This window comes from Globicephala melas, chromosome 14 (genome assembly GCF_963455315.2).
Source record: "Globicephala melas chromosome 14, mGloMel1.2, whole genome shotgun sequence".
NCBI lineage: Eukaryota > Metazoa > Chordata > Mammalia > Artiodactyla > Delphinidae > Globicephala > Globicephala melas.
In genome coordinates, this window is record NC_083327.1 from 55,942,252 (window position 1) to 55,956,171 (window position 13,920).

Genomic DNA, 13,920 nt, shown 5'->3' on the forward strand with positions numbered 1-13,920 from the left:
TTCTTTAAGTTGAGAGATTACACCCTTCCCAGCTTTTCATCATATAGTCAGCTTTCCCTGGCTTGAATCCCACCTATAAACAAATAATTTTTCAGTGTATTGGGCCTAGGATTAATGAAACCAATTTGGAGAGCAGTCACTGAATGAGAACTATTTTTTCCCATAATGTTACTATATGATTAACTGGCTATACCAGCGGGTTAAAGGAAACACTGAAAATTAACCAGGGAAAATTTTCCTCCCTTCCTACTGGATCTCATCAGGGAAATAGTATAACTATCTGTCCCAGTTTCTCTAACTGTCAGATTCTTATGCTTGCTTCAAATATATGTATTTTTCATATGTGGAGTGAAAAGTATTTTACCATCTGTATAATTTCAGTGTTCTATTCTACATCCATGTATTAGCTTAATGTCTTTTATTTTTATCATATATCTTGTGTTCCTAAGAGGAAGTACTTCAACAGCATAGAACGGTAAATAGTAAACCAAATGTCTAACTTATTGCTGTATTTATCGTGACATTTACTCCATACCCTTGACAGAGATGAAGATCAAATTGTAACTTACTGCAGTAGATTAGAATCCAAATTATTTCCCATCAGTGTGGTTAGGACAGCATATAACTTAATAAGAAGCTTTTGAGAAGATTTTTTAAAATATCATTATACTTTAAGGCTAAGAGGTAAAATGAAGAATAGAAAGCTTATATTTTTCATAAACAGAAATAGAGACAGTGCTCCATTTTGAAGGGCACCTCTGTTGCTAACCCACCTCTCTATTTATAGGAAAATGTCGAAGGAGGAGACTGTAGTCGCTGCAAATTCGGCTTCTTCAATTTGCAAGAGGATAATCATAGAGGTTGTGATGAGTGTTTCTGTTCAGGGGTTTCAGACAGATGTCAGAGCTCCTACTGGACCTATGGCAATGTAAGCAACAGCCTTTGAATCCTATGTGCTGCTCCACGGGGCTTCTTGCTATTGTTGTTGTTTTCCTTCTATAAGAAATTAATTTTTTTCTTGTAGTGAGCTTCTACTTAAACTTATCATGAAGAAGTGATAGAATTTTCTTTCAAATGCTAGTTGTGCCTCTTTGACCAAAGCCTTTAGGATTTTATTTGTACCGATGTGTAGACTGGAACCTCTTAGAATAAGTCAACACTAGCCTTTCCGGTGTCCATGATTATTATGTGAAGCAATAATGGAATTAATGTTGCTTTAGCCTCAAGGGCAGATGATTCCACAGAGAAAACATCAGATTGTGCTATGAAGGATTATGTATTTCACTCACCAGTATTTTTGGGATACCCATTAATAAAAACTCCTTTAATAACTATATACATGGTACATATTACCCACCAGCCTTTAGTCGTGATTTGATGTTGCCAGGGCCCTTTCTTCGTTAAAACGAGACACTGAATTTGAACAATACGTTCATTCTTATTGATTTGAAAAAGTTCAATTATTACCTGTTTAGTAGTTACTGGGATATTCTTCCTCTACCATAAACATAAACATGTTTCCCTTCCCACCTTCACTTCTCACCATACTCCCATTGCCTTTTCAACCCTCCACAGACAGCGATTTGTCTCCTTATAAAAGAGGACCTTTGGGAATTTCAAATAGCCTATGTGGCAGCACTTAGAAGTACAGAGTAACAGAAAACAGGCTGGGGAAAGAAAGAGAAACCTGCAGAGTGAATGAGAAACTATACCATATAGGGCTGAGTTTACTGAGAAGTTGAGTTCTTATCCTTGGAGAGTCATTGGAGGATTTTAGCAGGAGACTGTTACGATTAGGGTTGGTTTTTACAAAGATCACTATTTTAATAAAACTGTCTTCCAAACACTACTCTTGCCTTTCAACTTCAGTCAGCTACCTAATCCTTAACACAACTATGAAAATTTTCTCTGCCTGTATTGCTTTTAAAGTCTGAAATATTATGAGTAGTTTCTGATTGTACTCTCTTACCTAAATTTGAATTTATACATACTTTATCAAATGCATAGCTTTTGGAGCAAATTATGTAGAACCAACGACATATGAACATCTAGTTTAACTTCTTTCTTTTGTTTGTAGAGTCGCACCTCACCCTCTAGACTGTTGCATTAATGTACTAAAGTTTTATGTTTAGCAGAGGAACAGAGGTAGAACTCAGCCTTGTTCTTCAGAAACTAGGTCCATTGATATTTGCATTTCAGTAGGTCTTCTGGAAACAACTTTCTCTGAATCTCACTGGGCTGTCTTAGAATGTCTGATGATGATGTTGGAAAGGGAAGAGAAGGAACTAATGTGTATCTTGTAGTGTGGCTATCCCATAAGCTTTTACTTAATCTCTCTTTCTTTGACCAGGGCAGTCCCAGCAATTCCACAGCTTTGGGAGATGCAGAATCAAATGACCTCTACATGAAGAAATTTTAAAAAATATTTCATCCACATATTATCACCATTACCATTCTGCTCCCCATCACCTACAGCACCAAGCAGCTCACACACATCTAGTGGGCACCTGGTAGCCACAAACCCCACTATCCAGTGTTTTGTCCTGACGAGGTTGGATGGTTTTGAATTGTAGCTGTGTGCCCACCCATGGCTGGAGTATAAACATGGAAAAGCAAATCATCATGTATTCCCTAATTCCCCCTTAAAGGCTCCTCCCTTCTCTGGGCCAAGGATCTAGGCTAGGAGTTCCTACAACGCTTCCAACCTCATGGGAAGGAATAGGTACAGTATTGTGAGCTGGTAGATTCAAATGCACTTGAGCCTCAAAGTTTAAATTTAAATATATGAAAAGGAAGGAAATATTAAATGAAAAGCTACCTTTCATATCTTTTTTCTTCCTCTGCTTTACAAACACATGCATAACACCTTTTGAAATAATTTTTTCTATACGAAACAGGAAATTACTAGTGGAGTGAAAAACATGCCAATCAAAGTTCAACTATTTGATAATTTATATAACATTATGTGTAATTTTGAATGAGTTTCTATTTTTAAGAAAGAAGCATTTGTAATCATAATTTTAAAAAAGCACGTTGGATCAATAAAAGCAGGTTACTATATCATACCATCCAAACTCTTAGAAACATCAAGCAAAAAAATAATTGGTGCCTAAAGTTGAGTACATCTGACAAGTTTAATGATATTCACAACTCTCATTTTTTCTAAACTTTCATAGTTCCTGCGTTTTTAATTTTCATAAAATGAACACTACAGCAATATGAAAGAGAAAAGAAGTGGGTGGGGTTTTTTTCCCTAAGTAACGATGGTTGTGTGTTTCCTTTAAGATACAAGACATGAGTGGCTGGTATCTGACTGACATCTCTGGCCACATTCGAGTGACTCCGCAGCAGGATGACTTAGATCCACCTCAGCAGATCAGCATCAGCAGCGTGAAGGCCCGACAAGCCCTGCCCCAGAGCTACTACTGGAGCGCGCCAGCTCTGTATCTGGGAAACAAAGTAAGTCCAGATAGTGCTTGCTTCTTGCTACTTTGCTTTAACTGATCAATAAGAATAATGGGTTTTATTTAGTCTTTCTTTAAAGACAGATAAAATCAAATGTATACTGTATTGAATTGCTGGAAACAGCTGAATCAGATTAAGTTGGACATTTCCGCCCTGCCCCGTGGGCCACAGCATGCCTACTTCACAACTCTACATAGTTGCTGTTCTGTGTCCACATTTTGGATCTACAAAAAAATTAATGAAGCCTCTAGGATATTTTTTTGCAAAACAAATTATAGATATTGGAAGAGACGGTGTTACGTTTACCTGAAATAGCTGTTTTTCTAGAGTTGTCTATGGTGCAATACTTACTGAAGTTTTTCTCATCCGTTTCTATTTCACTTCAAAACTGATATTCAAGAGAGCTACTTTTTCTACCACGTCTGAATGTTAACTGGAAATGAAATTTATTACACAACTAATTTAATGCTTGCCATGAAGCTTATATAAACACCATATTTCCTGGAGCTCAGGAAGAGAACTACCCTAAGAGAAGTGCCAGACTGAAAGCACATGTTTGTTTCCAAGCCCACTCACACACATAAAAACACACACAGATAAACAAATGTGGCAATCTCAGAAATGCAGGTGCTTCCCCCCCCCACCCCAGCCTGTTGTGGATTAACTTTATCTAGATAGGTTCCTTGGCTTTTATCATTTTATTTTATTTTATTTTGCTTAACAATTTGTTGGAAACAAAATTTGATATAGTAATTCTAAGGGGGAATATTTGCTTGGTCTGTGGAACTTAATACCTTTTCAGCTAATAGTTAAGTCAGCTAATCACACCAGAAATTGTGACAGTCCGAGAAAAATTCGTTAGCAAGTTGATGCTATTTAAGCCTAGTTTTCACCTATAAGAATATAGCATTACGTTTGAAGAAATCTTCATTGATTAAATAAATTAAAATATATTAATAGTGGCGTGTGAGTATTGAGATAGAAAACGTTACTAGTTCATATGAATGGGAACTAGTGGTTTTAGCTGACTGAAAACATTTTAATTCGTGGCCTGTTTCTTATTTTTACAAGCTTCTGAATACCATTATGAAAAATGTGTAAATGAATAAAACACATTTTCATTGAATATGTATTTTTAAAGAGACAGTGTATATTGCATAAAATTTTCTATCTGTAATAAAATCCAATTAAACTTTTACTTCAAAGCCCTTTCCAACAAGAAGTCATTCTATCCTATTCTATTTAGGAACTTCCTGAATCCCTGACAGGAATAAAATAGCACATACGACTTGAATGTTTATAGCTTAAAATTGCCAAAAAAATAAATACATACATAAACTGTCTTTTTTCTAACTGCTCTGAGGAGTTTAGAGAAGAGCCATTGGATGAGTTTCAGAGGTCTTACTTTTCTTACAATGGAGAAATTTACTTACAGATAGTTTTTAAATAGAATATTCTTTACCATATTTTCCATCATTTCTTCTTTGGTCATATGCTTTTTCTTTCTGTTGGCTGAAAATCAAACTGACAGAAGGAAGGCAAGCAAAAGCGATATTAAATAGCATCAGAGCAAAGGATTTGGACATCCTGTTCGTAGTTGTTGGTTCCCAAAGATAACTTCCCTTATCCTGGCTGAACTGCGTCTTATATCCACCCACAACGAAGTACTTCATGTCCCCCACAGATCATTTTCACATCAAAAAGCTGTGCTTGTCTGTGCTTCAGTTTCCATTCAGTGAACAAAATAATCATAACAGGGTGTGCAAATTGTTTGAATATGGAAGACATTTTTTAATGTAATGTGAAATGCCTCTGTGGTTTACAGTCAGATAGCTCAGTATGAATGAAACAATTCGCCTTAATAACTGAACCATATAAATTTTTGATACTACAATAATACTGCCAACTCTCACAAATTACCACAGTACATCTTAACTGTCATGTCATATCACATAAATTACAGTCATGATGACATGCTTAGCTTGGTTGATTTAATATCTTGCTAAGGAAATGGAAAATTGTAAGGCCTTGTTTGTAAATCCAGTAAAGCCATTTTTCTAAATAGTTGAGGCTAAGTTCTTTACCAGTAATTGCTGTAGGAATCAGAGCCATTGCCAGAATCTGACAGAAATAGTATATCAAGAAACTAGTACATCTGCTTAAATACAGAATTTTGTTTACATCCATGACCAGGGGGCTGTGGGTACATAATCCCTCCTCTGCCTTTTTATTGTTAATTCCTAAGTCAAAAAATGTATATATTTATGAGATGCTATTAGCTTTTCCTAAATATTTATATAACCAATTTTCAAACATTTTCCAAGTTACTTGGTTATAAGTCCACTTATAACGGAAGGGGGATGTGTTGTACATATTGTTATAATGAAGGTGCCACATGCCAGTCTTCCTTTTTTTTGGTAACCTAGCCCCAAATAATAAAGCTATTCTCACTTGGGATACACTTTGCTAACATAGAAACCTGCCTGATCATAATTAAACTCAAGAGCACTAGCCAATTTAGCAAAGGAATACTTTTCATCTTAAGAAACATTTTTATTGACTACAGTTCCTCTATGGACTAATGAGGAGTACATAAGTGAATATAGTTATGTATGTGGATAGTGGATGAGGCCTAGAAAAAGGTAGCACATTTTTATACTACCCATTTAAAAAATTTCCATGATCTTGTTGTCAATTGCAAGTTTTTGTGCCCAACACACAGTGAAGCCAAACAAACTAAAACATCAGAGTTTGGAGCTGAGGAAGGTTTATTGCAGGGCCAAGCAAGGAGAATGGGGTGGCTCACGCTCAAAAGACCCAAAATCCTCGAAGTGATTTTAAAGGCAAAGTGTTGGAGGAGAGCTGCCTGGTGTGTGATCAGCCTGCGCACAGTTCTCTGATTGGTTGATGGCAAGATAACAGGCTAGTGTCACAGGGCTTAACATTATCAATCTTCAGGTTCACTAGGTCTGGGGGCTACATGCTTATGGTCATTAAGTAGTTAACTTCTTTCATTTGGTGGGGGTTTTAGCATCTGTAAAACAACTCAGGAAATGTGCATCAGATACAGTTCTCTAGGTGCTTCAGGGAGGAACTAAAGATTCTGTGACTGTCATACGGCTGATTTATTGTTTAAATTCTTACCAATTCTCCTGGCCCAACTGCTATTTTTGTCACTACGTGTTCACATCCTTTCAGTCATTAATTCTTGAGCCAGGGTTTGTGACTCAGGGGAGGCCTGGGAGCCTACAGCTTTTCTACAAACAAGAGGCCAGCAGAGGACATGGGGGAAGGGGTCTGTCCCGAGAAGGCCCTAGAGGGTCTTGCTGGATTACAATCTCAACTATGAGTTGGTTCCTCAACAGCAATCTTGAAAATGTTTGTTTTCTCATATGTGAGTGAGTATTTAGCACAATTGTCACAATCGAGTGTTAATTCCCTGCCCTCCTCCATTCTAGATATTCAAAGAGAATTAAGTCGGGCACCCACAGGGCTCTACTAGGCAGCAGCTTATTTTCAAAATACTTGACACATGTTAATGCTTAGTTTTAGGGCAGTTGTTTAAGCATGAAACTAGGCAGGAATGGAAAGAGCTAGAGGACAAAGAGTCCTGCTGATTTGCTACAGGCTACAGCTATTGAGAAACAGTTTGGGTATTTCAGAGTTGGAATAATTTACTGCTTTAGTAAACTAAGTGCTATTGGAACATTGAAAGGTCATTTACTTAAGGTTACCCTAGTGGTCTGAAATAGATAGTGCAGCTTCCAAAAGCAATTCTCTTCCCATCCGTAAAGTTCCCTGAGAATCTGGCTTGGCCTATCTACTGTTCCCGCATTACGATTAAGGTTTGAAAATCTCTCTCTGAGTGTTATTAAATTAATCTTGTGTGATGTGGTCTTTACAAAACAATGCTTATTTTCTACAACATTATACTATCTTTTTCTGTTTCTAGCTTAGAGAAACTTTAAAATTGTTTCATGTAGTTGCCAAGAATACCTATAGTTTAGCTTAAGATGCACATTATGAGTCTGTGGACAAAATAGTGTCTGGTTCTAAAAGTAATCTCTGGTATTTCTTTGCTGTGTTTGCTTGACTTTCAGTTCTACCCCTAAGATCCCTAATTAAAGCTGTGGATTTGAAGGAGATTGATGTTTGAGATTTACAGGACAGGGTAGGCCTTGTTACATAAAAGGAACTTCACAAATATTTTGTGATCAATGCTACATTTTTAACAACAACAGAATAGTTTTCATTAGATTGCTCAGAAATGACTCTTGAGTTGGGATTTAAGTTAGAATTGAAAGATGATTTCAATCTTGGTTAAAAAAAAACTAAAAACTTACTAATAAGCATGATCCACTCTCCTTTTAGCAGCATAATTTGTATTTCTGACTTCTTTGTTCCACATTCCTCAAAATTATTCAGAAGTAAAGGTCGAACTCTCTCCCTCATCCGGAATGTCCTTCAATTTAAGTCTTAGATTTAATGGATTAATTAAGAAAGTATTATGTATGTGGTGAATGGTAGGGCCATAAAAGTAAATACGATAAATCAACTGTGATTGAATTTTTATTCCATAAATGAGATCATATAAAAAATGATTTGGTAATGGAGTAGTACTAGAAGAAGATCTGTTGTCAAGAATAAACCAAATGAATTGTTAGGGGCAAATGAGGAAAGATATTATTAAAAAGCAAACAAAAGAATTCAAGAACTCATTTATTGCCCATAGTTCTGGTAATGTCTACTATGCAAAAGTAGCCTACCTATGAGGACTCAAAGTCAAATTTCTAGAATAATGAAAATTAATAAAACTGACTCAAGCTGAAAAATGTGAAAAGTGATATGAATATTAAAGCAATTGAATCAGTAGCCAAAAAGTTCTTCCCATAAATAAAATAAGTATTTTGTTTACTTCTGTTTAGTTTGTTCAGTCACATTTCAAACCTTAATTTTTTTTTTTCAATCTTAGAAGGTTTCCAGAGAACAGAACAGTGAGGTCTACTCCTCAAGCAGTTTTATGTGGCTTAATATGCTGGATATCAGGGAGGTATGAAAAAGGGAATCCCTGTTCAAACTCATTCATGAAAATAGATGCAAACATCCTAACCAAAGCATGAACAATCAGAATCCATAATGTATAAGAATGGTAAAACTAAATTGGCCAGGTTACTTTTATCATAGGAATTCAATGTTGGTTTAATATCAAAAAGTCAGTGTAAGTAATTGACAATATTGACTGATTAAAGGAGAGGGAAAAAAATATTTCAATAGAGGTAGAAAAAGAAATAGTTAAAATTAAATAACGATTCATGATGTTTTAAAAATTTTGCAGACTAGGATTGGAAAGGCACTTCTTCATCTGATGAAGATTATGTCCACAAAAATGAATAGCATGTATGTTGAAAGAATTCTTTAAGATTGCAAACAGTTTTCACTCTGACCACTTTTATTTAACATTGTACTAGAATACTTGGACAGTGCAGTAAGATAAAAAATAAAAGATACAGAGATCGAAAGGGAAGAAATAAAACTGTCATTTGTAGATGATATGATTATCTGCTTTGTGAACTCAGAAGATAAATTATTAATAGGTGAATCAAGAAAGAAACTGTATACAAAGTTAATATATAGAAGTCGATTGTGTTTCTTTACATCAGCAAAAATCAGTTAAAACAACACTTTAAAAATAAGTCCTCTATATAGACCATCTTGTTTACAAAGCAGAAATAGAGACACAGACATCAAGAACAAACGTATGGACACCAAGGGGGAAGGGGCGGGGTGTTGGGATGAATTGGGAGATTGGGATTGACATATATACGTTACTGATACTATGTATAAAATAGATAACTAATGAGAACCTACCGTATAGGACAAGGAACTCTACTCAGTGCTCTGTGGTGACCTACATGGGAAGGAAATCCAGAAAAGAGGGGATATATGTATACGAACAGCTGATTCACTTTGCTGTGCAGTAGAAACTAACACAATATTGTAAAGCAACGATACTGCAATTAAAAAGAAAAAAACTTAACAAAAAAAGAAGTGCTTTATAATAGCGATAAGTAATAAAAGTACCAAGGATAGAATCTATACAGAAAACCAAAGGGCCAAAAATAATTAAAGGAAATCCTAAAGAAAGCCGGAAATGGAGTATTAATCAAAACTTCCCTGATATAAAGACTTAGGACTCATTTTAAAAAAGAAATAATGAGTGAGACAAAGTGCTGTTGGTGAGAAAATGGGTTAAAAATGCTCAATGGAGCTGAAAAAAATAGCCCAGAAATATCCCATGCATATATGGATACTTGATTTTTAACAAAACAGATATTGCAGATCAATGAGAATAAGGTAGACCATATAATAAATGCTACTGGTACCATTGGTTATCTAAAGAGGAAAAAAAATAACCATCTCTACCTCATATTATTCATAAAAATAAACTCTAATTGAATCAAAGACTACAATTTCAAAAATCATACTAAAAAAGCTTTTCAAAGACAATACCTTGGATTTTTGCTTCTGACCATGATTGAATAAACGTTTCTTAAACAACAAGAAAACTTGAGAAAAAGTGTCAAACAAGAGTTTTTAGACACTGGACAGCAGATGGTGTAGGACTGTGATCCCTGAGAAAAAAGAAATAGATGAGTTCAGGCTTAACAGCTGCCAAGATTGTTGCCTGGGTGTAGTTTCCAAGGTGAAATGCACTGAGGGAAAACCCAAACAACGTTGTTTGAAAGAGGGAGATTGGAGTTCAGGGAAGCCCAGGAAGCTAGAACTTGTGGGACAGAATATTAGGGAAGAGGAAGGTGGAGAGAAAATGAGAGAGAGAGAGAGAGAGAGTGAGCGAGCGCGAGAGAGAGAAGAGAAGAGAAGAGAGAAGAGAGAATCAATCCAGATATCTGTAAAGATGTAAAGGGAACTTTCAACCTGGCTGAATACTGACTTGGATGGCAGAAAACTACCTATCTAATGTTGATGGAAGAACTACCAAAAAGTAATGAGAAACAATTCCTAGCTCATTTTCCCACCACCTAAAGGGGAACAGTGTCATAATAGAGACGACTTCAGTAAAATACTTAATACTGTCCTAGTAATAGGGCTAAATTAGACCCAGACTACAGGCTGCTCTAACCCACCTTAACAAATCTTAAAAGCTGACCTTAAAAGAAACCAGTTTATTCTAAAACTGCATACCAGAACAAAATCCAATACTACTTAATTAATTACAACAAAATTCATCACCCAACAATGTAAAATCTATCACGTCTGGCATCAAATAAAAAATGACCAGGCATGTAAACAAGCAGGGGCATATGAGCCATAACCAGGAGAAAAATCAGTCAACAGAAACAGACCCAAAATGATAAGGAAATAATGTCAAAGTACATCAGAATCAAATTAGTAGAAAAACAAACAGTGGTCGAGATAAAGAGAAGATCTTAAAAGCAGCCAGAGAAAGAAAGACACAACATGTACAGAAGAACAAAGATAAGATAGAAGATTCTTAGACATCACAAGAGCCAGAATACAGTACAGAAATATTTTTAAATACTGGGGGGAAAGAAACAACAGCAAACAAACAAAAGTTATTAATCTAGAATTTTTACCAGGCCAAAATACCTTTGAAAAAGGAAGGCAAAACAAAGAGTATTCCAGAGAAATAAAGGCTGAGATACTTTTTCACCAACATATCACTAGAAGAAATGTAGACAGTTCTTCCAGTAAAAGGAATATGATAGCAGATGAAATTCGTCCCTACAAAAAGAAACTAAGAGTAACACAAAAGATAAATAATAATGCTTTCTCCACGGATTGCCACCTACCATGGGACCTCAGGCTGGTCACCTCTTTAGCCTTGGGGCTTAACACAATGATTATCAAATGAACGACAAAACACACAAGGTGAAAATAGAAATTTGGGTACTCTGTATAATTTTTTATTTGGAATTATAAAATGGAAGACCATGAAACCCCCATTCCTTATCTCAAAAGTAAAGAAAGCAAAACCACCATCAATATGAAAGTTTCAATCAAATCTTAATGAAAAACTTTACATTTTTACTATATCCTTTTCAATAACACTTTTACACCCATGTTTCATGTGCAACTCAGTGAAGAGCTATAGGGAACCAGTGGATTGCTGGTTCTGATGTACTAGCCCAAGTCCTTGTGGGACAAACCTCCAGTGTGCTGGCCTCTGCCACTTGCAGTAGATCAGACCCACCAACTATTGCTGTTGTAGTTTAGGAGGGCAGTATTATGCCCTTTCTGAACCTATCATGGCCAGAGTGTTTTATCTACTGGGTTTTTGTATGTAACCCAGTGTATGCTGTTTAATTGGTGGTAGTGGGAGAAGAGCAAGATGGTGGGGAAGGATGGAATACAGATATGTATAGAAGGAAGATGGCCATCTGTAAGCAAAGGAGAGAGGCCTGGAGCAGCTCCTTCTCTCACTAGCCCTCAGAGGAGACCAATCCTGCTGACATCTTGATTGTGGACTACCAAAGGAGTACTTATTTTCTTTCTTCATTTTCATTTTCTATACATATCTGTGTCCCATCCTTTCCCACCATCTTGCTCTTGATTGAAAGCTATTATTTATGCATGGGGAGGCTCTGGTAAGTTATTTTCAGTGTTTTGATCCTTATGTCTTTCACAGATCTGATTCAAATGCTGCATCTCTTCCTTATTAGTTTTGTAATCTTGGACACATCCCATTATTTAGTTGAGACTTACTTTCAATATCTGCAAATAGAGAGTTCCAGCACCTCCTCAGAATAGTACAAAGCCCTCAAAAATGCCCTTAGCATGCAGAAGCTGTTCAGTAAATGTCAAGGATTGGAATTTATACAGAGGTATAAATTTATACAGAGGTAATCTTTGTATCAATATAAGACACTTGTTAAAACACTTTGTCCCTTGCTTATTATTGCTATCTGATATAGCATCTGGTGGTGGTAAAGATAAGGTAGCATTAAAAATAAAAATGGACAATTACAGAGAGTTAATTTTAGCAAGTAAGTGGATTATGTGACTTAAACAGCAGCTTTACGGAAATGTGAAAAAATTAAATCAGTTATCTAGATTTTTGAGAAACCTGCAGAGTGTTTTGCACTTTATCTTGAAGGTACCAAAATAAAGCAAACAAGCATCGCTTCATGTCTTTCCAAGTAAATGATGTGATAAGTATCTAACTATTCCTGCTTTACTGAAGTATTTAAAGGGATTTAAGATTTCTGTCCATCAATAACTGATTAGGGAAGTTAATTTTATAGGCATTATAAACAGCATCAACACCCTGCAGCTATAATGTACCAAGTTAAAATGAGGTCATTAAGGTAGACCCAAACTCGATATGACTGATATCCTTATAAAAAGGGAACATTTGGAGACAGATATTCATACAAGGAGAATGCCATGTGAACATGAAGACAGCCATCTACAAGCCAAGGAGAGAGGCCTAAAACAGATCCTTTTCTCACAGCCTTCAGAAGGAACCAACACTGCCAACACCTTGATTTTGGACTTGTATCCTTTAGAACTGTGAGACAATGAATTTCTGTTTATTAAGACACTTAGTTTATGGTTTTGTTGTGGCAGCCTTAGCAAACAAATCAAGTAAAATATCAATTATTTTTAAAATTTGATATTTTCATTTTGTTTTAATTTATAGCAAACAAAAGGCTAATCTAATATCTAAAGAAGTTATAGAAATTGATAAGAAAGACCAACAGTTCAATAAAGAAATGGGCAACAGATATGAATGAACAGTTCATAGAAAAGGAATACAGATGGCTCTTAGGTATATGAAACAATGTACAACCTGACTCATAATACAACTACACTGAGAAATTGTCATTTATCTTGGAAAAGACAACAAAATGGCAAAATGGATAGCACAGTATTAGTAAGATTTTCAAACGACAAAGATCTTATAATATTGGTAGTGGAGATACATATTGATGCAATCCAAGAAAACTAATTTAGAAATCTTTACCAAAGTTACAAATGCACATGTGCTTATATATTTCTCCTCTGGGAAGTTTTTCCTACTGGTATATATAAACGTGTGAAATGCGAAGTTATTCATTTATAAATGTTTGTGATAAACACAAAAATGTCTGTCACCAAGAGACTGATTAAGTGAATTTTGGTACATACACACAGTCAAACACTATAAAACTGTAAATAAGAAAAGAAGTTCTTTGTCTACGAATATGGAATGATCCAAGGTATATGGTTAAGTAATTAAACCTAGAAGTAGAATAGTGTATATATGACCACCATTTGTGTAAAAAATAGTGGAGAAAAATAATATGCTTGTAATTATAAGGTAACTTAGCTATTTAAAGTCACAGCCAGCATTTGATTTGAGGTGAGTTTGCCTCAGAGACTATCTACTGCCCCACTCAAGATTGTAATATTGTCAAAGTTGTAAAATAAGAT

General features: G+C 35.5%; 1 protein-coding gene across 1 annotated transcript in view; it reads left to right on the top strand.

Annotated features, from left to right (window-relative positions):
- The window catches only part of LAMA2 (laminin subunit alpha 2), a 606,143-nt gene that overhangs the window by 298,915 nt on the left and 293,308 nt on the right, over positions 1–13,920 (top strand). Inside the window, exons 11-12 of the mRNA XM_060283517.2 lie at positions 788–928; positions 3,286–3,459. Of these exons, the coding sequence (XP_060139500.2) occupies positions 788–928; positions 3,286–3,459 (315 nt within the window). The remainder of the gene's footprint in view (positions 1–787; positions 929–3,285; positions 3,460–13,920) is intronic.